Raw genomic sequence first — 25,592 nt, 5'->3', positions numbered from 1 at the left:
TTTAGCGTGCAGAGGTGCTTTTGGATGCCAGGCTTTGTTACAGCAGAGATCTTTTCACTCGTTGAACATCAATACTTCTTTATCTGTCTGCAATCCCGACAGGCATAAATGTCATCTGAACACACAGTTTGTTCATTTCCAGTGCAAATGATTAAAAGTGGAAAACGGAATAAATTAAGAACACAACAGCAGCAGAATGTATGTATTCATCACTCCTTGGAAAAAAGTAATTACACTCATATTTATTATGAGGAACACAAATAAATGCTATGTCTAAAATGTACTGTGTACTCTCAAATATCATACAACTGTCATTTTTAGTGCAATTTCATTTGTTTATACCACAACTTGCTTTCCCTCCCTTTTCCAAAAGCTGCACGGAGAATGAAATAATCAAATGTTAGCCTGCAAGTATAAATATATGTATATAAGTATGGGGGAAAACCATGATGGTCAGTTTCACATCGTGGGCAAAAGCTGCAGATTTTCTGCACAAGTCGTGGTTTTGGTTGAGCACTGAGGTACTGAGGCGCGGCTCCACGATGCAGCACGATGTGGGTCGTGGCCTTGCTGCAGGCAGCGCTGCAGCTGACCTCCTCACTAATGCTACTAAAATTTGAAGCTTTTGTGAGACTCGGTATGAATAGCGGGGCTTTTAGGCTCACAAGCTAACATTATCCTTCTGCAGTGCATCTTTCTATGGTGCTTTCCAGTCCACCACTTACAGCTGCTGCTCCCTACATTCCTATGGTCATTGCAGTTTCTCACAGTTCTGTACAGTATTGCACAATTCATGTTCATCTACTGCCTCCAAACAGTGGTGAGGACTAATATTTGATGTCCAATGGCATAATCATTAATAAATTGTAGTTATCCAGAGTAAATAATTCCTTCAAGCAGGTATTCTATAAAAGACTCAATTATCAAGTAATCACCCCACCGTACATTCAGTGAAACAAAGTCAAAGTAAACACCGGCTCCTGGACAGCTGACGAATTCTTCTTCTCTCTGTGGTTTTGGCGTAGCCCCCTGTCCTGACTTTGGTTTTTATGCATGAAAGTCTGAACTTACTGTGTAGCACTGAGCACAGATACAAGTGCAGCAACACTGTGTGACCACTCGTCTCCAAGATGAAAGATTACGGTTTAAAAATGCTGTCATTCACTGCATTTACTGAGCAACCCAGTGCTGGCCTTCTACAAACAGGAAATCAATGACCCACTGTTGTAACTAGAGATAAATAACTAGATATACCGATTGTGCAAATATGCAGTAGTGTCCAGTGTAGATTTTGTCAAATGAGAATCTGTCTATTAAAACTTAACACTTAAATCAGACAGAAGAGAAATAAGCTAATCCCCGGCTACATATCAGGACTGTGCAAAGATGGGTGTTACCTTCTACTGCCATAGATTTCAGAGAGCCTTCCTTATGGATTTTAATACAGCCTGATAGAAACGCTAACACGCTTATCTCTCTGAATGATAGTGATTTTCAAATGCCTAAAGTATACCTCAACTTCTACACTCCTACACAGACTGAGAAAATCACATAAAATCTGCCAAAGTTTGTTCTTTGATACAAATAAATTATAATCTTAATAAGGATAAACTAATAAAAAATATTCATCTGTTGTGAAATCTTTATAGGAAGAAAAAGTCACCTCTCCAAGCAGGAACTCCCTCTCACACAAAGACTAAAGTGCAGGAGCCAAGAATGCACCGTCTGCATCCATCTGGCTTAATATCAGAGTCTAAATGTAATGCTGTGATTGGTTAACTGTGAAAATCATAGTCACTGACATCATATTTCCCATGTAGGTATCGTTCACGCCCACAGAGCAGACAGCTGATAGATCCGATGAAGTCAAATAACTAGGAAGTAAAAGCTTTGATCAAAAAGACTGCAGAGCTTTTTCTGTTGTAGGCATGTGGATGTAGAAAGAATAAAATCAAAGTCACGTGTAGGAAATAGCCTGGCAGGGCCTGGGGATCAAACTGGTGCACAGTGGAGTACAAAGTGTAACAGCAGCGTCTGTGACCTGCAGACACAAACAGGAGAAAGGAGCGTCAGAAACTGGGGACACAGTTTTCAGTCATCGGTGTGGGCATCGCGTTCATTTCTCATTAAAAATAATGCAGAAAACCTTTACCTTACAAAAAACGTCTAGTTTCATAGAAAAGCACAAAAGCAGCCTGAAAGCTGGAAGCTCTGCCTCCGTTCTCCTTTAAACAAACCACAAGCATGCGGTCTGAGAGCGAGGAGCTCTGTGCTGATATGGTGCTGCGAAGTCTTTGACATAAGGGCCAATCTGATTATTCAAGGATTTCAAATTCAGTTCCAGATTTAACAGGAAGCCAATATGGGAGAAATATGCTCTCTGTTTCTGGCTGGATATCATCTGAATAGCAATGACAATGTATGCTGTGTCTCCTGATGATAGAGCCCGAGGGAAGCATGTATAATGTAAACAGAACCGGCCCAGCGCAGAACCCACTGGAACCCGATAATTAACCTTAATATGTGAAGAAGACTCCCCATTTATATATAGATTTGGTTCATCCACTGCACACAGTACATTTAAAACCTACAGCATGCTAATCTCTGTAATACAAGGCTTGCAGTATCAAACTGAGGTCTAGCAGGCTATAAGAGTATCAGCTGTAACCTTCACTAAAGCTGTTTCTGTGCTGTGATGAGCAGTTTGACAGCTACTCTTTCAGGAGTTTTTCAGATAATTTGCTTGGACATGTGGGTCAAGTGATGGCTTTATAATAACGGTTCAATCAGCGCCACCTTACGGGCCTGTGGTACGAAGCCCAGAGTGGCAACACTTCTTCTTTTAGTAACCTTGTAGGACTCAAGTCTAATGTTAATGGGTTGAAGGAAGTAATTATTGAAGAGTCTAAATAAATTTGCATTTTCACTGAACCAAAACATGTTGAGTGGTTAAGTCAGTTACCTGACCCACAGAGCACGCTCGCCTTTACTGTAGACAAAACTAAAGGCAGGAAACCCATAAAACAAGCAACAAGTGAAGTAAAGACTTGGCAGAGCATCTCAACAGAGGGAACACATCATCATTTAGATGCATCCAAGCATTAAAGCCAGTCATTTCACTTAAAAATGTATTAGTGCCAACAACTATTTATACTTTCAAGAGGTCACCATAGCAGGTACCTCCACATATTTGATGCAGCAGATTCTTACACTTCCTCCCTGACACATCCCAAAGCTTCGCGTGTCTCCTCCTGAGCCCAAACCAAGGATTCAGCCGCCACCTCAGTCCCAGGTTGCTTAACTAAAAAAAATCTGAGGTTGATTCACAGAAGCAAAAATGTTCTCGTCATCCAAAGACTTCTGAACCTATGAAGTCCTATTCTGACCACACGATGGCAAACCTGAACAAGAATCAGAGAGCAGGTCTGCTGCTGTGTGGGAGCAGTGAGGAGCTGTGTCACGGTTTTATATCTTTTAATACATTCAAATTTGTTGTCGACTACCAATGTTTATTTTCAGTGTAATACCAGGGGATCTATGAAAGAACGATGAGAAGCTGTGTCTCATTGTGTACGGGCAAAAAGTCTATTTAAATCACAAAAAGTTTTTGGCAATAGCAAAACACTCTCCAACAGATAAATGAATACGATTCGGTCAGATGAAGCATCCGTGTGGTTTTTGGCAGATGTAGAGAAATATGCTGATTAAATCATTTCTTCGTGATGTGACAGCGCTATAAAAAACAGTCCTGCTTTCGTGCACAAAGAAATGGATTTGTTTGATAGTTTGATTAGTAACCTAACTAATTAGTTAGAGTAGTCTGATTATCCTCTGAAGATATGAAGCTGCATTGACATTACTCTTAAACAAGTGGCCGTTACCTTTCGCCTCAGAAAGGACCATTCACAGCACAAATTCATTGTTCTTCACAGCCAGCGGCTGGAAAAGCCTCAACTTCCTGGTTCTGGAACATGTACTGTGAAGATAAACACGCACACATTCAAATAAATCCCAACAGAAACGTTTCATATTATAGCAAATAACTTGTGTTTACACAACAAATATGTGAGGACTGCACTGTACAATAAATCATTTGACTCATTCATGTTGTTATGAAAAATACATGCAAATAAACACCAAGGCTGTAAATGCTGGGAACAGAAAAGATGATGAACAAAAATGGCATTAAAACAAATCTGTGTCCAGGCACTAAACTGAGCTTTGAACATTTAATAAAAGGTTGTAATTTTTGTGATTTAAAACATCCAAAATTCACCAAATCACACTTTGTCTTCTTCATACAAAACTCTGAATGTTATGTATTTATTATTACTGAATAATATAGGCTCAGCTCAATTTTATTTACAACAGCCACCTCGAGGCACTTTATACTGGTAAAGGTAAAGACTACAATAATACAGAGAAAACGTCAACAATCAAGCGTTCTCATGTAAATTGAAGAGGAACAGAAGCAGGATGAAGAATGAATTAAGATTCAGAGCACAAGTTAAAGTAACAGTTGTATTAAACAGTCGTGTGTTGTTGAACATGGACTAAAAGAACTAGCAGGGCTCCACAGCTAGTCTTTGTGTCTTCAGTCAACATGAGTGGGCGGGGGGGGGGGTTCGGTATCTAAAGCCACCCGTGTTATAAATGTGAAATATAGGATGGCAGATATAACAATGTGGCATCCCAGTTCCTGTGTATGAGGTGACACAAGATCAGAAAACACTATTTATAAGACAGTTTAAGAGAGTGCAGAGCTGGGGTTTTGTGTTTTGTGTTTTTGTAGGATAGCCAGGAGGAACGTTCAGGGTCAACAATTAGGAAAAGACAGTTAGCAGTGGTTGATCTGAAAAAACACTTCAGATCAACATTTCATGGACCTAGGTTACCATGTGAACATTCTTCGAGGTGATTTTTAAAAATGCAGATCTCTCAAAGCGGGGTTTTTAAAAAGCCAGATGTTGGTGACAATGTATCAAGAAAGAGGGCTGCACCTCTGAGGCAAGAAAGTGGGAGAAAGTCTGACTGAAGAAACTCCAACAATAGTGACCGAGTAGAAATCCAGAAAAGGCACAGCTTTCCAAAGTGTTCCCAAAACCTTCGCTGTTCGAGCTGGCAGCAGACAGACATTTAGTCAGAGTTGGGTTGGTCTGCAGTGCATGGACAAATTATGTTTTGCTCACTTCAAAAGAAATATCAACTCCAGCAGACAGACGAGCAGGTTTCCCCTGCTGCTGTAGACCATTCCAAAGCATCATAGCGACTGATGAGAACCCCAATATTAATCAGGCTTGAGAGGAGAGAAACTTTGTGCTGCAGGGCCTTAACACGCTCATTTTTACCCCCCACACAAGAGTGCTGGCACCACAGGAAAGGCTAAGATGCTTTACAAAATAAGAGCCTGGGGAGCTCCATGTCAAACAGAGTCGGTTCATCGGCACTGACCAGAGGCTGAGCAGGAACCAGTGTTGCCAACTCCTCAGTAAGGAAAATCGCTATTGGCTGTCCTAAAAGTCGCTAAATGACATCATCGCCTAATTTGCATAATTGGTCATGCTAATAGTGATGGTAAATTCGATTCTTTTTACTGAATCGAGTTTTAATGAGTCACTCACCAAAGTGAATCGGGTTTCTTGAGTCATTTGAGTCACTGAGTCAGTTGACCAGAGAGTGCAAAAATGTATATTTTCACTCAAACTTAATTTGTTTCTCTTTTAATGTAAATCCTACTGCTAAGATAAATGATTGTAAAAGAAAACAACTATTTTTTTTAGAGCAAAAAAGAGCAAAAAAATTCTAAAGGGAACATTTATTTATTTTTATTTTATTTTATTGGTATTTTCCTTAAATGTGTCAAATATATATTTTCTCATCTAAATGTCCACTGAGCTGTGAGCCAGGGGGCAGTAAAGCACCTTAACATTGGTTGCCAACCAAGAAGAAGCTGTGAGCCAGGAGGGAGGGGGTGGGTGAGTGAGTGAGTGAGTGAGTGATTTATAACAGGAAGGGAGGGGTGAGTGAGTGAGTGAGTGAGTGAGTGATTTATAACAGGAAGGGAGGGGGTGAGTGAGTCAGTGACTCGTTCAACTTGTTTGAGCTGTGAGCCAGGAGGGAGGGGGTTAGTGAGTCCTGAGTGATTCGCTTATGCTATGATTCAGCACAGCAAGGGAGGGGGTGAGTAACTCAAATGTGCTGTTAGCATGCTAGCTGAGCGATGCTACTGTGAACCGAGGAGCTATTGTCTTGATGTGAGCTTCTACTCAGGGTTTTTTCTTCCAGTTCAGAGCAGAAATGTTTTTGTTAAGAAACTGGCTGTTGTTTTTTCCCCCACAATTTTAATTATAAGCTAGATATATTTCTACTAATGGAATTAGTTTGCTAACAGCAACAGGGATGAGTCAGTGAGTCAGTTGCGCTTGTGAATCATGATTCACGAGTCAGTAAAGTGATTCTCGAGTACTGAACGATTCGTTCACGAATCGAACATCACTACATGCTAATGTAATTGTAACCTACGTTGTTGGAGAGAGAAATAACATCGTGGAAGAGACATAAAGTGAGTAAAAACCGTCCTAAATGCATTTAGAATTTATTTAGAACTACAAATTAAATTTCTTTTAGTAATTATTGTTTTTTAATGTCACAATTCCAACCCTGCTCCTTTATCCGGGCTTGGACCGGCAAAAGTGACCCGAAATTGGCACTCTGGTGGAGTTACTTTGTGTATGTTTATTAGTAGTTTTAAACCTTGTGATCCACAAAACAGCATAACAGTAAAAGAAGAACTGACTGCGTTACAGTCAGTGCGGGAGCAGCGGCTTCGCTCATACGCGATTCATTTGCAGTTTAGACGCGTAGGTGTGAACATCTCCTGCCCTGATAGCAGCTGGGGGAGGACTATCCTCCGCCCGTGAGTGCTTTGGCACGGGTGAGGTGCCCACGGCAGCACCCGCTGCTTGTTGAGCGATACGCGCTTTCACGTCAAAAAGTGGTCATAAATGAGTCTCCAATAATACCAGAAAAAGTCGCCAGATTTGTCGCTAGTCGCTTTTTAGGGGAAAAAAAGTCACTAAGGGGTCTGAAAATTCGCTAAATATAGCGACAAAGTTGGCAACACCAGGAACCAGTGTTTTTAAAATGTTCACAGGGACCAATCAGCAGCTGACACATCAGCCCATGGGATCAACCAATCAGGAGGAGATCTGCAGAACGACTCTCAAAGATCCTCAAAGGCGGGGAGGTCTCATACAAAATATCACTAAACTCCAGTGAATATGGCTGAGGCTGTAGGAAGAATATTTTGTCCTCCTTCAGCTGCTGGTAGTGAGAACGTTATAAAAACATCTGGAGTTTGTATCAGAGTCACATTCTGCTTCCTTAACCGTCTCTGTTACAGAGCAGTATGGAGCTGCTGTAGTAAAGCTCCACCTGCTGGGGCTTTTTCACACTGCACCGATGTGACTGATCCTGTTACAGCATTCACTTTGTATCTGATCAGTGTTATCAGTCAATGACACTGATGCAGATCATCATAGTGAAACTGAAGACTTGTGTTGCTGTGCTGTAAAATGTCTAAGAATCAGATGAACATTGAATTTAATGTTACTGAAACTGGACATAAATTAGAAATGAAAGTCTCTCCATCATTGCCACATGCTTGCTCGTAGGGGATTGTTGGGTCTCTCTAATATTACTGAGCTGGTTTACCTCACAGTGACTAAAGCTTTCAGAGTCACATGACTAAACTTACTGGTTTGAGGTTGGACTCCATCTCTGTGAAGTTCCACTCAGTCAGAGGCAGACTTAGACTGAAAGGCTAGAAGAAACAGGAGGGAAGCAGCATAATGATGAATACAATAATACACTCCACTGGCTGCTGTCTATAATCATCAAACTGAGTCAGCCTGATGTTTCAGATATCTACTGACATCTATGACAGCACTGGTCCCAGCTTCCACAGCGTTTTGCTGATGGCTCCTAAGAAGCAGCTGCTGCAGCTCCTCCAGGCTCATGTCCACATTCTCTACTGTGTCTGCAACCTCAGCTCTGCACACACATGTGTTATACAATTCATACACCTCACATTACTTTTCTGTTGCATTACATTTTCCATGACTTTGTCCACCTGTGAGCACCTACCTCTCCAGAGCGGGTCTCTTGCTCCTCCTCTCCAGCATGGAGCTCACAGAGCCCCTCCCCTCCAGAACAGATTGGACCATTGCAACAGGGAGGACAGGCGGTTCAGAGGAGCACACCTCACAAGGGGAGGTCAACGCTACAGCCTCTCCTCCCGCTACACTGCTTCCTTTTCCTCCCCCTCGTACCCCTGGACTCACAGGCTCCTCTTTGATCAGCATCATGCACTTCTCCCTACAAGCAGAGTCACACACTGTGTGTTAAAAGTAGCTTTTAATAGTGAGCCGAGAAAATCACACATGGATCTCCTACCTAGTCTCATCAGGCTGCATCTGCAGAGGCATGCTCGCCTGAGACATATCAGTAACATCGGATATAATCGGTCCTCCTGCAAGTCCGCTAGCAGAGCAGGAAGCAGTATCACTGGATGGCTGAGGGCAAAGAGGAGAGGACTGTGATGCATGTTTGCTCCCTGCCATCTCCTACAGAGTAAGCACACGTCTGTTGGTTGTGATAAATTTAGCACCAATGAAGTTGAAGATTTTCAGGAGGCTTGTATTTAGTTAAAGAAACAAAAAAACAACACACAAACTAGAATCTGTTCAAACATATTTGGTTATGAGCCCACATAAATGCTTTTGGTTCCTGAAAACAGTTGAAGTCAGAATTTCGTTGGACTCTTCTAGACCTTTTTTCAACTTCAAAACTTCTGTGATTGTTGCCTTTGCAGCAGAGCCTGTATGTAACAGTCCAATTACAGACTACAACACAAAGAAAATCACTTCATGTGTTTGACCTCGGACTGAAGTGAAAGCACATCTGTGGCCCCTAAATCTGTCACTGCACATTGCTTCCCCCTAGTGGTGATGTACTGTAACAGCTGGATTGATGGCACCAGAGTGTTAAAGGATATGTATTCAAACAGATGAGGACAAAATGATTAACCCCTCTGATTAAAGGTTAAAAAGTGCGGCATTTATAAACACGCTTGTTTTTTTTGAAAAAACTCATTGTTGATGTTCATAAAATAGGAGATGGATCCAAAGTTATCATTCCAAGTATCGTGAACTGGAGTGAGAAGTTTCATCAAGAAATTCAAAGGAATCTGCACAGTAAAGAGCCAGTCTGTCAGAGGTAGGAAGCAAAAGATTTCAAAGAAGCAAACTAGTGAGAGATGTGTCTACAGATAGCAGAAAAATGACCGAGACACTGGTGCATGACTTGGCCGAGAAACTGAAGTCTCAAAGAAGATAATCACTAGAAGCCTGGACAGGAATGCAAGACCAAAACTCCACTTTTTCAGAAGAGACGTCTTCAAGCCAGAAGACTTTGGTCAGATAAGACAAAACTAAAGCTCTTTGGCTAGAAACACTACTTATATCTGAAGAGGCCTCTCCCGTTTGAAGAGCCACCTCGACTGGACAAGACTCAGCGGTCCATCTGCATCTAAAGGTCAAAGGTCACTCTTTCGAGGACGCCAATGTTCACATCTTGGACAGAGAAGACAGATGGTTTGACAGAGGAGTGAAAGAAGCCATCTATGTCCACTGTGAATGACCATCTTTGAACAGAGGCGGTGGTTTACGACACCAACTGTCTGTCATCTATAATCCAGTTTTGAGATCCTTCCCAGACGCCTTAACGTCCACTCACATCCTGGGCCATCTGACCTCAGGAAATCACATGATAGGGTGGGGCCAGGTTTCACAGCGGGTTCACCTGAAACCCTGGCTGACTGTGACCTTCACCTATTTTCACACCTTGGCTCATGTGATTAAGTAGAGGATCAATAGGGGGTCACTCCCACAGGGCTTAAATCTGGGGCTCTCCACCATGAGAGGTGAAACGTCTTCAGGCAACTTAAGAAGTCCAGATGCTTTTCTTTCCAAGCTCCATAGACAACCCTAAGGACACCATTCCCACAGTGACACACAGTTGTGGGGAGTCGGGAAAGATATGAGAAGATTTTGAAAGAAAACCTCAAGCACTCCACAGTGAAGAACTAACTCCAGAAGGCCAAAGTGAAAGTTATTGAATGGCTTTCACAATGCACTGATTTAAATCCCACTGAAGTTTTGCAGACTGAGGTAAATGCAAGAAGGGACCATCAAATATGGAGAAGCCTGAGAGATTAGCCAAAGAAGAATGGGCTGGGATATTTCAGGCGATGTATGTGAGAGTTGACAAAACCTTCAACAAATGACTAGAATCTATAAACCAGCAAAAATGATACGCAATTCATTATTAGTATCAGAGGTGCTAATGATTCTGTCCTCATCTGTATAATAAATTCATTATGATTTAACACAGTAGCTGTCATGGTTTTACATTTAGATTCATCAGTATTGGGAAGTGTGTATGACTCGATCAGCTGGTTTTAAAGAATCGCACATAGCCGAGCACTTAGAAAGGCCAGCTGTTAACCTCAGAGCTGAGTTTACTGCATGTTGCAACCAGCGCTGTTTGTGCTGAATGTGGAAGGTCAGCAGCAGCACAGCAGGTTATTAATTATAGTTCCCAGCAAAATGTGTCCACACGGTACTTTCAACAAACTGAAAACCAGACTTGAGGTGTGTCGTTCTCACCGACTGGATGTAGAAGGGCTCGTGGATGGCTTCCATCTGGTGACTATGGCTGAACTTGGAGGCAGGAGGGCTGGGAGAGCCATCGTCCAACATCAGAGGCCTGGAGGAAGTGTTATTGTTTCACTAAGTTATAAAACAGTAGTAATATCAGCTACGCACAATGATCATCAATGTGCTAACTAACAAACGGTTAATTGGTGAGACTGGAGCAGACGTCCGTTTATCTGTGCTGTTTACACTGAAACCTGCTGAATGTTACAGGTCTGTTCAGTCCGTCTCGCTACTTTGTTACACTGCTTCATGTAATTAACAATGCAGAGTCACAAGATTCCAATCTTTCAAAAGCTCATGTCCTCCTTCTGTTTTGTATTTATTAACCAACAAGTCCATGCAGCAAACACATGGTCGTGTGTGTACTTTATATCCACAGATAATAATCTCAGCACTGAAGGGCAAATTCAGGTGGCAGGAGCCAGTGGTGTGCTAGCCCCCCTCCCCCCCTCCACTATTTTAAATCATTAAACTGGACCTCTGTGGTGTGTATGTGGAATGTTTTTAATGGACTAGCCAACAAATTGTATGGTTGTCTGTGGTGATACAGACCATCCAAGAAATCTGTGCTTCAGTTTACAGTGTTAGCATGGACAAATGCATGTTAACCTTGGCAAACATGCTAGACTTGTGCACATGTTAAGACCCATGCAGAAATGAGCATTCGAAGCATCCTGTCCTTGTTTTTAGAGAACCTTGATGCTTTTTTAAAAGCTTAATTTTGGAGCAAGGAAACTTGAGCAGTGAGAGTAGATGAACTAGGACACAAAACCCAGATTGTGGAAGTGTATGAAAAAAAAGACATGAATTTCTGCAAAGCATACGTCTGAATTCTTCCCGACCCAGAAATACACATTTTTTTGGCACTTTTGTGTTGCGGCGTGCCGTTCCTTTCTCACGTCTGCCTCGTTCACGCTCAGTAACAAAGCTGAACCAGCATTTTACACACACAGGCTGTCGTGCAGGGTCGCGCACCCTGCTCTGCCTTCACTGTGTGTGTGTGTGTGTGTGTGTTTGTGTCTGACTGACTGATTCAGCACTTGTCTCCATTCACACCGCTTGTTGAGTTCGATTATTCAGTTTGTCAGCTGAGCCAGCCCTTCCCTCTGCCCCACTGTGGCCCTGTTTGTCTCACTTTTGTTGATTGCTCTACTGTGCGCCTGTGTGTGTTTGTGCACGGCTCTGTGTGTGTAGGTGTGTGTCTACTCACAGCTTTCTCTTTAGGCCCACAGTGCTGGGTGTGTTGGACTGCATCTGGCTGAACAGAAACTGAATCAGCTGGCAAAGACAGAACAAGCAGAGTGTGAATCAGCATCTCACACAGGAAAACATCACCAACTCTCATTTTTTACCTTCAGATATAAACAGAGCAGGAAACAGAGTGACACAAGCCCTAGCCTCCCTGCTCACATCTTCAGACAATGAACCTTTTTGTTTCTCAGGTCTGATGGTCTGATGCCATTTTCACTTTATAAACTGATTCATCTTTTTGTGATGCAGCAAAAGTGCTGATGCTTCAAGTAACAATCCAGTAAGCTAGCTGACGGTGTTAAAACAGCACTCTATAAAAGCAAAGGAAACAATGCTTTATGACGCCAGAACATTTACCTTCAACGCTAAAACAAAAAGTTCAAAAGAAATGCTGTAAAACACTGTGATACAAGTGCAGTCAGTCCTGCATTCAAACGTCTCACAAATTTATACATAAATCACTTTAGCTGGAAATCAATAAGGTGAAGCAAAAAGAACTTTATTTACTTTCCACCACAGTGATGAACCCACAGAGAACAAACATCCACTGTGTGGTTTGAATGACTTCTGGAAGGAAAATTATACTCCTGCTGCCGACCTCTGGCAGGTTTCATCAGTTACAAAGTTGCTGGAAGCTCAGCGATGACAGAAAGAAACGGTAACATCACTGAAATATAGCTTTGAAGTATTTGTTCAGTTTTTATTCCTTTAGAGTAGACGATACATGTGAAATACAGAAGTGTGAGTCAAATGTAAAGGCAAAAACTTAGAAACTGGATTATTTAAGTTCATTTGTTACTTTTGTATTTGTGTTTTATATAAATATATAAATGCATTGTGTGTACCCATAGACTGACCTTGTTCATGACTTTCTGTTGCTGTGTGTGATTCTGTCTCAGTGACACCACCTCCCGCCACAGCACCTCATTCTGCCTGCAAACGGAGGGGAAACATTGCAGAGATCAGAAAGGCGGAACAAGCAGAACAAATAAGAACAAATGCGAAACAGTACAAGTATGACCTGAACGTTTTGTTATAGCCGCCCGTTTATAGACTAATTACGTTTTTAATAAGCAGAGTTAAAAACTGGGTTTCGACGTGATGCAAAGAACAGAGCACAGTCGATTCTTCCATCTAGATTTTTTTCACTACTTTAGGTTAATTTAGGTTAATCTCACGTGCATGTGTGACTTTGTGCTTCAGGCACAAGCAGTGTTTTATTTCACCTGCCAGGCATCAATGTCAGTGCACAGCAGACATCTTCCAGCCAAAGATGCACAACAAGTTTATTTATGTGCAATCTCTATAATTTATTTATGACATCCATTAGTGGCCTTTTCCTCCGTTTGCCTAAAAACAATCCACCCTGAGGAAATGAAGATTCTGATGTCTTTGTTTTGTTGATGTACAAAAGAAGAAATGTTTAAAAAATGTGGTTGTGTTGGTTATATCCAAAGTTTCCCTCAATGTGGAAATGTGTGCAGGGTAGCTAAAGAGAAGTTAGTATTTAAAGTGAGTCAAGGAAGCAATGCCGTCTAAATTTGACATAAACACACAGCGATGATGTTCATCATCCACCTGCTGACTTTCTGTGATGGATGTCCACACCACGGTTTGCTCACATACATATGCACACACCTGTATTCACGTGTGCTCACCTTCCTGAGAAGATTACCAGTGGTTACTGATGAGTGTGTGTGTGTGTGTGTGTGTGTGTGTGTGTTTGTGTGTGTGTGTGTGTGAGTCAGGTGAGCAGGTGAACATTCTCTTCTCTCATTAACAAACAACACAGAGCACAAAGCAGCCACACAACAGGCACAGCAGCTCTGTTCAGTAACAATAGTGTGTAGAGAAAAAGTGAGGTCATCTGCTTAGCAAGAGAAACAATACACAGGTGCTGCTGCTCTGACACAGTCCCTGTCTTCAACATGGGCCAGCGGTTTGTGTGTGTGTGTGTGTGTATAAGACATTGCTGTAGCATGGCTGTATTTATTTTACAAAAGAGAAAAGAAAAACAAGTTCAGAGGACAAATAAAAACATTTTTTTAACTAGAAAAATGTGAAATATTTTTTCAAGGAGACACAGAAGAGTCAGGAAGGACGTCGTTTCTCTGTCAGTGTAAAACTGAACTCATCAATGACACTTTATGTCGCTGAACAAGAGTCAGTCATGTTTCTGGGCTCCACACACGCACTTCATACTTTTCAGTTCTCTCAGAGGTTAAAATGTTAAAATAAACAAAAACAGGATCACAACAATCCAAAAGGGCAAACTGTTTTTATTTTGGTGTCTATGCTATAATAATTGTTAGTTAATATGAAATACTGTGCCTATATTCTTCCAGAGAACAGCACAACACTCTTCCACAATCACAGTAATTCACCCTTAAATTTCAATAAAATATTAACGATTAAAACGTTTCTGTGCTTACACGTGTTTCTGACTGTAATCATCTACAGTAGTTTTTGCACGTAGAGTAAAACAAAGTGATTTTGCAGAACGTCTGATGCTTGAGTTCACACTGGACTGAAATGTGTGTGTGTGCTCTGAAACTTCAGGTTTTGAGTCAAAGGGAACTTTTTCAGCACATTTGTGCAAATCGTCTGAAGTTGAGTGTTTTTATTTTCTGCTGCACTAAAATTGCTTTTACCTAAAAATCTGTTGAACTTTTGAAACAGTGTCGCCTGTGTCTCGATGACAAATCAAAATCAAGAAGGGGCGGGACTCGTGATATCAGCGTGCACAGACACACACAGACACACACGTTCTGTACTCACTGCTTCATGTCCTGCATCTGACACTCCATGTTGTCCTGTTGTGTTCTGAGAAGCTGGACTTCGTACAGCAGTTTACTGAGATCCTCCTGACGAACTTTAGTCTCTTCACTCTTCACTATGGACACCTGAAAACATGATGCATTCTGGGTAACTCATTTCCAAACTAACATTCACGTTTTGTTTGTTCAGGTAAACACACCTCAAAGAATGAATGTGAATAACTCCAGCAATTATCAAGCATCAATATTGGGTCCATTTTTCTCAATTTTTCTCACTTTCCCACAAATGCAAAGAAAAATCACATTTCTCATTTTTGAATAATTTGAACTGTATGTTAAGATAAATCTAAAGAACTATGGCATAGAATTAATTTATGACAACAGAAAAAAACTACAGTTCTTGGGAAGTTTTACACGAATGTTAGTTCATGTCCACAAACTACACCAGTGCTGTGTTTTCATGTCATGTTTTTAAATCTCCTTTGTGTGAAAATTTGAACAGTGTTCAGTGAAAAAAGCTGCGCCTGAACTCTTGAGGTATGATGTTGTCACTGGATGTCCAGAGCTGAGGGAGATGGTTTGTTACAGACTGATATAAAAAGAAAACAATGATTTCTGTTTCTAAGATGTGTTTTTGTAAGAGAGAAAGAAAAAATAAAGATTATTATCATAGATGCACAGAGCACAGTATCAGTTTTTGTGCAAAAACCTCTCTAAACATGCAGCTTCACCTAACTGGGCCAATAGCAAGGTCTTGGATTTTGGTCAAAGCACCACACTGTTATTGGCTTTGATAGCCGCGTCGTCTAAGGAGCTTGGAAACAAAAGCATCAAAGTGTCTGGATCTTAATAATAGGTATTTTTATTAAAGAACAATTTAGCATAATGAAGAACTCCTTCAGAGACATTGTTCCTATCTGCATCCATACCTTTCTTTTGATGTGTTCCAGCATGTGCTCATGTCCCTGGAGGAAGTACAGATGTTGGAACTCTGTATCGTCTCTCTCAGGTTTCACCAAACCACTCTGCTCAATGTTTACCACCTTACGAAAACCATCTATAAGCAAAAAGTAGGACTGATAAATAAATGGAGAATGAAGAGGAGAGGAGAGGAGAGGAGAGGAGAGAAACTCACACATGTTGAGTTGCCGGACGAAGCTTGCCATGTTGTTGTGTTTAAAGTATTTGGGCAGAACCTCCTTAGCAAAGCGACCCTGGTCAAACACATGGAAACTAGTCCCAGTCTGAAACAGAGAAAAGAAACAAATGCAGAATTAGTTTTCAGGATCTCTGTTCATAGCTAATCCAGCTCTGAGAGAAATTATTCATGTAGATACTAAGCTTTACTTAATCGTTTTTGTGTTGCAAACATTAGCGTACGGCAGCTCAGTGTTACTGGAAACACCACTGTGATGTACTTTTCCTCAGATCAACCAAAAATATGAAGAAACTGAAGATCAGGTTAACTTTTAGCCTTTTTAAATCGGTTTACAGCTGCTACACATTGAGTTTCTATCGTGCTGCGTTTGATTCCATGTCTGAATTTCTCAGACATCCAGATAAGCTCTTACATGTAGCTGAGTTAACTTTAAATAATAATAGGTTATAAGTTATTAAATAATACTAACAATAGGGAATCATCTGGAAAACTGACCAATGCCGGGGTTCGTCTACAGATGACTGATCCCAATAATAACACACTTTAATCAGCTCTGTGTATCTCCACAGTAACAGAACCAGCAGTGAGTAACGTTAGTAACGCAGCGCAGCACAAACTTGGTGTAAACATGAAAGAAAATGCTTGTCTATTTGGGAATTTGGTGTTTTGGCCAAACCCAGAGTCTGTCAGTGATAATGTCCAACATCACTGTTTGAAACCAGCTGAAATCGACGTTATATGGATGCTGCATGTGACGGTGAACATGAAAATGAATAACAACAGAATTTGACCCACTTTTTCTCCATATTGCGAGATCAGATTTTCAGATTATCAGAGGTAAAATTCATTCATGCACACTCTCTCCCTCTGTCAGTCATGCTTTCCTCCCATTTTCACTGAGTAGCTGAGAAATCGTTTAACAGAACTGTTCACAAACTATATGAACCTCCATAAGAACACATTCCTGTAACGTGGTGCTGTCACTCTATTGCACCCACCTTGCACACAAAACATTACTCTGAGGATCATTTTATACGGTTAGAATTGGTGTTTCTATTGTATTTTTTTATTATGAGCAAGTATAAATTTGTAGAACTGAGTTACATTTTATCAGGACAGTAAAGAATTGACAGTTAATCACTGTTACTCTGCCTGCTGCATTTGAACCACAGCATCAGTCCAACATTTCCCTCCTGCTCTGTTTTCAGAGGCTGTTTAATGATTGTTGTTTTGCATTACAGTCACCAAATTATGTCGACTTTATTTAGTTCTGGATCATGTAACAACTGAAAGGGAGTTACTGTTGTAGTTTTCTTTGATTAAGACCGTAGACGCAAACAGACATTTATTCCATCTAATGAGGAACTCGGTTACATGTTTGATGTCTTTGACTCTTCTTATAATGAATTGTTGAAGGCTGAGAGAACAGAATCAAAAAAGTATTTCTGCAAAATAATTTCTGACACAATTGTCCGCTTATACTGAATAAACATGTTAATATTTTGATCATTCAAAATTGACTTGGTGTTAATACATTTTAATCTGTAGACATAATGCAAGTTAGCTGTAGCATATAAATACTTTAAAATGAGCCGATCAGAATAAAAGTGTAAGGAAACAAAATGACAGTTCATGTTTTAAAGACCTCTGGCACCATTTCAAACTTGAATTTGACTTTTTAAATCGCTGTAAGTTGTTTGAAAAATTGTGAACCAGATATTGAGTAAATAGGCAACTTTCTCTGTGAAAATGTAACAATATCGTCATTAGATATTTAATCCATGTAAATGAATTTAGCTCAGATACTTTAACTGAATCTTACTGACTTAATATTTTTGGATTATATCAAATTAATGCTTTTACTAAATGTTAAACGTTTAAATTGTAGCTTTTATAACAATGAACCTTTTTATTTTGTTTAAATTTAGTTAATTTCTTTGATACATTATAAACAAAATCACGTCACTTTGTTGGCATCATTGTTAAGGACCTCTTGGTCACGTTTTAGGGCTTTCAAACGCCTGATTTTAGTCTTCTTTGGGTATTTTGTGCAGAAAATATTGGTCCAGTTTAGATTGCAATGAGCTGATGGTGATGATGATGATGTTCATTGAAAGTATAGAGGGTATGCACCTGTCCAAGAACAGCACCAAAACGAGCTCATTGCTAAATCTAATACAATGGAGCTTTTCTGTTATGACATCATTTTTTAAAAATTCGTTTTCATCCATAGAAAACAAAAGAAAAAGAAAACTAATACTTCAGTCTTCGAGATATTTCAGGCATAAAAAACAGACTAAAGAGAATTTAAAATGTACTTTATGTGCCACAAATGTATCTTGTGGATTTCGACAGTGTGTTTGCAACCTCGAGGATCTAAACATATCAATGCATCTGCAAGAAAACATTACACCTGCACAGCACTTAGAAAGGGAACACAAGGACCTTTACCTGACCATGCTTTTATACTTTGGATTTTTCATTTAGGGAAAATGATCTGAAATGTTTTTACACGCACACAGAAGATTTCAACTTAACATTAAATTATCACCAAGGCACAAAGACTGAAAGTAGCAGAATTTATTTTTTATTTAATTCATTTTTAATGATGTGCTCAGTAATTGTCATTAGTTTCACTGACCTTATTACTACATTCATATCATACTATAATTTTCGGAAAGGAAAGCATTAATAATACTACTACAATCTACTATACTTTACTGTAACTAAACGTTACACCCTTCAAAGCGTGTAACGCTTCAGGTGTGTAGCATTTGTTAAAATAACTCAAACATGGATGAGCAGTGAGCTTTACATGCACAGCGGTGTTCTCGAGGACACATGACAGAACCTCTGTGCTGGATTTGTGATCATACTTGATGCCTTCACACTACACAAATAGATTTTTGTTACTATTTCAGATGAACTGAAATATTTACTTTACGATACCGTTCAAAGCTTTAGTTCATGGATGGAGTTACTTGTTCCATAGAATCAGTATCAGAAATGCAACTGCTTAACAAGCTAAACGAGCCAATAACAAAGCCTTGATACTGAAACACTGTAAGTCACCACCAAATAAAGATCTTGCAACAGTACAATAAAGACATGTAGGATTTTTTGTACTGTTAAAGCTGCAACATCAGCTTCAACAGTTTCCCTGGAGCTTTAACAAGCTGGTCAGTCTCTCATAGACAACCTGTGCCATATTCACTTCTTATATCTACTGTACTACAAATTAATATTATGTAGTATCCAGTAATACTAAAGTAAATGTGACTCACGGCACTCCAGCAGATAAGGTGGTTGGTGTCTGGGTCCTCAACCAGGGTCCACAGCTTAGTTAGAAAGGCTGGAACATTACTAGTGTAGCTGCCATCCACACCAACCGCACCTGGAGACTCCTGCATAATGGCACCTGTCCGCTTCCAAGGCCTCTCACGAGGGAACAGAGTGTGTGAATGTATGAGGGTGAGTGTGTGTTTGTCTATATATGTGCACGTTTCCAGACTAGTCCATGTTTGAGAAACTCCTCTTCTGATGATCCCTTACTGATAATCCCAAGTTTGTCTCAGTGTCTTCGAGTCCATCTCAGTCAGCCGTGCGCCCGTGCGTCTCACCGCGTGCTTCGTTTGTTTAATGTGTGTTTTTAAAATCTTCCTTCACCCTGTTTTTCTCTTCCACTCTCCTCTCACTGTCCTCGGTACCACATCATCCATCCAACTGAAAGCCATCACAGAAGGTCCATGTCAGCACACACACACACACACACGCATAATCCCGCCCCCCACCCCGGCCTCCCGCCCAGTCAAACAATACAGCATCCACACAAAAGCTTCCATAATACAGCGCTGTCCTACCATCAAAAGGCTGCTGGTGAAAGTGAACAGCGTGCAGCGTGCCTTTATGTCAGCCAGAAAAGACAGAATTGATTCATTTGTGAGCATATCTTAAATATCTTTGTGTCATTATTAAGTACACATGTAACGCTTGTACAGTAAAACCACAGCAACAGACCTATGTTTTAATGATCTGAGTGAATCACAAACTAATGGTGACTTGTGTCACATATCCATCACTGCAGATTAGCCTCAGGGATTAAGTCCTACTGTCTTTAAGTTCCAAAATCGGGCCAAATTTTCAAAAGTACACAAAAAAATATTAGCAGTTCACCTGCAGATTCCTGTTTGACTAATGAGGAAGCACGCGCAGGCTCGCCTGAGGAGCCAATCATTTACCTTTAAACAATAATGCTGACCAAGCAGTAATGTCCAGGGCAGAAATATGAAGCCTACACAAAAGTATCAGAAACTGTGCTGACACGGCTGGAGTCAACAGCTTTCTGCTAAACTTAGGAGTTGTTACGTGTGTGTGGGTTTCACACATACAGTTTATGGATAACTATTGAGCACGCCATCCTCCTGTCCACATATAAATGGTAGTTTTATCTTTGTTTTGTATCTGAGTTTGTAGAATAAAGAACGGATTCATTAACTGGTCAGTCACAGGTCAAAGGTCAAAAAACAAAAAGTGCAGAGTCTACAAACCAGTCGATGACATCTTAGTGACCACGTCCGTCTTTCATGTTGAGGATGTACAGGATAAATTTGTTAATGCTCAAAGACTAATAGTTATTGTTTATTTCAACTTCACACCAACAACCTCGCAAAAAAACCCCACACGTAGTATTTTGTGAAACTGAAGGATAATGAAGGGTAGCTTGTAATTTTCTGGTGGTTAGTAAGAACCAGAGAGACCATTTGACATCTTTTGTGCACCAGCAGAGAAAAGACGAAGGCTTCTGGTCTAACAAACTCTCCACTGACACTGAGGAAGTTTTCAGGGTCAAATTCACAGGGAGATTTCCACTGCCGCTCCTCAAAAAGCACCGATGACAGGTCAGGGATGATGGTGGTTCCCTAAAGACTACAAAAATGGCCTTCATCACCTCACATATGCTTTCATACATTTTCCAATGCTGTAAATATACTTTATTGTAAAGACGATAACTACTGCCCTCACTTTTCTCTCAGCTATTTAGCACAGCAGTAACATTTTGTCAAATGTTTTATTCAAGCAAATTGTTTCTATTTCTTTGATATGTAGCTTGGGTATCGAGTATCCCATTAACTGAGTGTCTTTAGTAGTGCGGTGAAAAATGCTGAGGGGAACAGTGTTAGCCATCCTCTGGACCTCGTGAATAACAGCCTGCATGACAAATATCACACTACGTTGTTACCACATCAAAGAAACATCAGCATCCTTTTATAACACATTATTTCAGACTATGTAAATATTCAGGCTAAGTTTATTGTGCCTGTTTGTCTTCTTGGTGACTTTAAAGCAATGACGGGTTAATAGTCTCTCTAAAAAAAGAATAAAGTTGAATCTACCTGCACACAGGGCATCTGGTGTCTTCAAAACTGGCTTGATCCTTCCCATCCAGAGCTATGTCTATTTCCTGCTGACAACGCTCTGAGAAACACAATTATCATTAAGGCGTGTATACAACCACAATTCTGTGGTTATGAAGCGCCTTGAGGCAACTTTTGTTGTGATTTGGCGCTATATAAATAAAATTGAATTGAATTGAATTGAATTCCAAAGACGTTAATAGCTGCACCTCGTCCTGGCTGACCGACGTCTGTTATAGCCTCAAAATACTAATTAAAGGTCAATTAAAGGAGGTTAGTTAATGAGCAGATCTCCTTGCTTTGCACTTGAATGCTATGTTGGTGGTGTACATCCATCCATCCATCTTCTTCAGCTTATCCGGGGCAGGGTCGCGGGGGCAGCAGCATAAACAGAGAAGCCCAGACCTCCCTCTCCTCAGCCAACCCCTCCAGCTTGTCCGGGGGAACACCAAGGGGTTCCCAGGCCAGCCGAGAGATATAGTCTCTCCAGCGTGTCCTGGGTCTGCCCGGGGCCTCCTCTTGGTGGGACATGCCCGGAACACCTCACCCAGGAGGCGCCCAGGAGGCATCCTTATCAGATGCCCGAAACACCTCAACTGGCTCCTTTCGATGTGGAGGAGCAGCTCTATTCCGAGTCCCCATCTCTAAGGGAGAGGCCAGAAACCCTTCAGAGGAAGCTCATTTCCGCCGCTTGTATCCGCGATCTTGTTCTCGTTTTCAGTCACCACCCACAGCTCAAACTGTAGGTGAGGGTGGGGACGTAGATTAACCGGTAAACTGAATACTTTGCTTTTACACTCAGCTCTCTCTTCACCACAATGGACCAGCACAGCGTCCACGTCACCAATCCTTCTGTCAACGTCCGGCTCCCTTCTCCCGTCACTCAACAAAACGCTGAGATACTTAAACTCCTCCACTCCACGCAGGAACTCATTCCTGACCCAGAGTGGGCACTCCACTCCTTTCCAGCTGAGGACCATGGCCTCGGATTTGGAGGTGCTGATTCTCCTTATCATCTACATATTTTGTAAATCTGGTTTTCATATCAGCCGGTACACAGCGAATCCTTGCAGGTGCAGGTCTTTGTAGCTATTTTTGGACACTGTTCACCACGATTGTTTTATCGATAAAGAACAGTACTGAACGTTTACAGTGTAAATTCTGCTCATCTATGAGGCAGTACCCATACATGTATTTATGTTGTATACATACTGAAAAGCTTTTATAGACAAATTATGAATATTTAACTTGTATTTGAAGAAATTTAACACTTGGAGAAATTTAACACATGGTAACGAGCTATATAGCTTTTTACCATGTTTACCAAGCGGGATACCCCAAACTCACACTTATTCCATCATCCCTGCAGGATTAGAACTCTGCTGCTCGTATTATCACTAGGACTCCCTCTACCCACCACATCACCCCTATCCTGAAGCAGCTTCACTGGCTCCTGGTTAAACTTTGCATTACTTTTAAAATATTCCTTTATATATTTAAGGCTATTCATTCCCTCTCCCCACCATACCTCTCTGATTTGGTACAGATCTTCATCCCATCCCGGTGCCTCAGATCCTCTTCTTCTCTTTTTCTTTCTGTTCCTTCCTTTCGTCTTCTTTTCACCATAGGGGGCGGGGCTTTTAATCGCTCTGTCCCTCGACTTTGGAATCCCCCCCCCACCCCACCCCACCCCCACCTCAGAAACATCACTTAATTCCCTCTTTTAAGTCCACCCTCAAAACCCACCTGCTCACGATACCCTACTCTATATAACTTCTCCATGCTCTTAAACTTTTTTTAATTATTGTGTTTATTTCCTGTTTTTGTCCCTGTATTGTTTGCTCTGTAAAAATGTATAAAATGTATTATTAATATTATTTATTATTAATATTATTTATTATTATTAAGATGTCGTTAGTTTTGCAGGTCACAGAGCATCAAACATGCAGCTAATCCTTGGCTAAACGACACACTGTATAAAAAGCATACCCTGCACCTCGGGATAATTCATCAGGTAGAGGATTGCAACAAGCATGGTGCTTGCAGGTGTGTCAGTTCCGGCATAGTGAAAGCTGGTCTTCAGAAAACGACGAGCCATCGTTTCCTCTCTTGACGAACAGACGAGAGGAAACGAGTGCGTCAGTGTTTTTTTTAATCAGTTGTTTACACTGAAATGTCTGAGCAGGAGACAGCACACACACAAACACACACACACAAACACACACCTTGTCCAATTCATCCAGGTAGCAATCTATAAATGACGTGGTTTACCGGGAACTCTGCTCTTTTTGTTCTCTGTCAACGTCTCTAAATCTCTTTCATGGGCGATCTAACAGGAAAAAAGCTTTGATGAGCTGTTTCGATGACTGCACCGTGTGTCACGCTGACATGGATGTTTTTAAACACATGGATAAAACTGAGTCACAGTTAATACTGCAGGTGCTGTTTGTTGATCCTGTGTTACATCATACTATGTTCAGTGAGAACACAACAGAGTTTTGCTGCCTTTTTTGCTTTTGGGGGAAATGTTTGAAAATATAAGGAAAGCTAACACTCAGTGCTTGTGTCATTTGTGTCTCATTCAAATGGGCCTCAATGTGGTCACATGTGGTCACCTCAACATTTCAATTTTCATTTTTAATATGAAAATTTTTCCTGGTTTGAATGAGAATATTTAATTTTTTAATATAGTGGTTATACATGATTATTGATCATGTTTATCTAAGGAGCTGTTGAAGAGGTTTCACCTGTCAGCTCCTTCACTTCTACAGGAGTACATCATCAAACATATGACAGCTTTGCTATTGTCTCTGCATTAAAACATAAAATAAGGATTATTTGCAAAACTTTTGCAAATCAAAACTTTCCAAAACATGCCCTGAAATACTTGAAAGCTTTCTGGAAAGGCAGCGGGAAGGTGCGCACCACAGGAATGCACTCATAAATCTGTACGGATGAAAAAAGTGATGAAATGTAATTTTACTGAAGGTCTTGTTATGGTGTGACCTTGATTGCAGATTGTATTTATTCTGCATAATATTAGTGACAGCATGATATTCAGAGGCGTCATTATGAAAGCAGCTCACCGTGCCCCAGCGTCTGTTGATTAATTTGAATGTCTCGTGAAAAAGGCGAACAGAAAACTTGATGAACTCATCCTCGTAGCTAAACCGCTCAGCAAACAGAACTTGGGAGATGATGTTTGAGTCTCCAGTGTGGAACAGCAGCTGAGGGTCTGTGGTCCTACCTGGAGAAACAATGTGAACAGATGTTTTTAGACACAAACATCATTAAAAACAGAGTCACAGATAGAACAACAAAAACAATTAGTTACTCTCTGCTGGAGAAAAGCATGCCAACACTTTCCTGCAGAAGCTTCACAGCGTGCTGCATTTCTCCGAGAATCCTCTGCTCCATGGACTGTTTCCTCAGACCAAAGTTTCTCAGGGTCATCAGGCCGAAGCGTCTGTGCTCCAACCAGAACTGTAATCTGCTAAAACCACTCCTGGAGCGTGAGCTACATGCAAAAACGGAAACGTTTTATTCCTTTAATTATGTTTCAGTAATTACGAGCACCTCACCTGTTGTTCTCACTGCTACCACCAGATGGTGCCAGTGTGAGGAGTTTTGACATTCAGCATTTACTTTGTTACACAGTATTTACATCACATTCATGTTACCAGAGAAGGTATTCCCTCTTAGTTTATTTTAATCTTGCACTCCAATCACATGCAGACTAATATGTCTGCATTACATTTCCAGTGGTCACTGTTATCTTCAACTCTGAGACCCGAGGCTGTCATTGTGCTCTTACTCCTTTACTTCTGCATTAAAATAACAAACGGAGAACCACAGCAGTTACATTTTCATAGTTTAGTGGTTTACACATTTGCCTTACAAGCAAAAGTTATGCAGTTCAGTTCTAGGAAAAGACACAAATCCCTTGGAAGCTATATCAGGAAGATGATCTGGTGTAAAAATCGATTTGGCATTATTGGATAATGCCAAATCGAGATGAAACACGCCTGCGGGGGCTGCATAAAAAGACAGAAAGTCACAGAAAGCTTTCGTACCTTTCACTTGTGCAGCGTGATTGTACATTAAGTGTTGTGGTCTGCCAGAGAAGTCAGCAGCTTTGTGGACCAGGGCCTCCTTTAAGGCCTGCAGCCCAGTGATAACAACCGCAGGCCTGGGACCAATAAAAAGGCTGTAG

The 25,592-nt window shown here is 40.9% G+C and overlaps 1 protein-coding gene across 1 annotated transcript; it reads right to left on the bottom strand.

Annotated features, from left to right (window-relative positions):
* On the bottom strand, window positions 1-25,592 carry hsf4 (heat shock transcription factor 4). The gene is made up of 18 exons (XM_019361966.2): window positions 25,453-25,592; window positions 24,714-24,896; window positions 24,466-24,626; window positions 23,605-24,325; window positions 19,826-21,440; window positions 19,250-19,688; window positions 15,942-16,050; window positions 15,736-15,863; window positions 14,808-14,932; window positions 12,887-12,962; window positions 11,989-12,056; window positions 10,728-10,827; window positions 8,455-8,624; window positions 8,146-8,376; window positions 7,935-8,052; window positions 7,757-7,822; window positions 3,882-3,976; window positions 1-2,041 (listed from the first exon to the last, which is right to left on the bottom strand). Exons 6-17 carry the CDS (start codon window positions 19,373-19,375, stop codon window positions 3,917-3,919), a joined length of 1,377 nt encoding a protein of 458 aa, XP_019217511.1. The 5' UTR covers window positions 19,376-19,688; window positions 19,826-21,440; window positions 23,605-24,325; window positions 24,466-24,626; window positions 24,714-24,896; window positions 25,453-25,592; the 3' UTR covers window positions 1-2,041; window positions 3,882-3,916.

Source organism: Oreochromis niloticus, linkage group LG7, assembly GCF_001858045.2.
Source record: "Oreochromis niloticus isolate F11D_XX linkage group LG7, O_niloticus_UMD_NMBU, whole genome shotgun sequence".
In the NCBI taxonomy this organism is placed as follows: Eukaryota; Metazoa; Chordata; class Actinopteri; order Cichliformes; family Cichlidae; genus Oreochromis; species Oreochromis niloticus.
The sequence above is the reverse complement of the archived record's forward strand: the minus strand, read 5'-3'. Positions and strand labels throughout refer to the sequence as shown.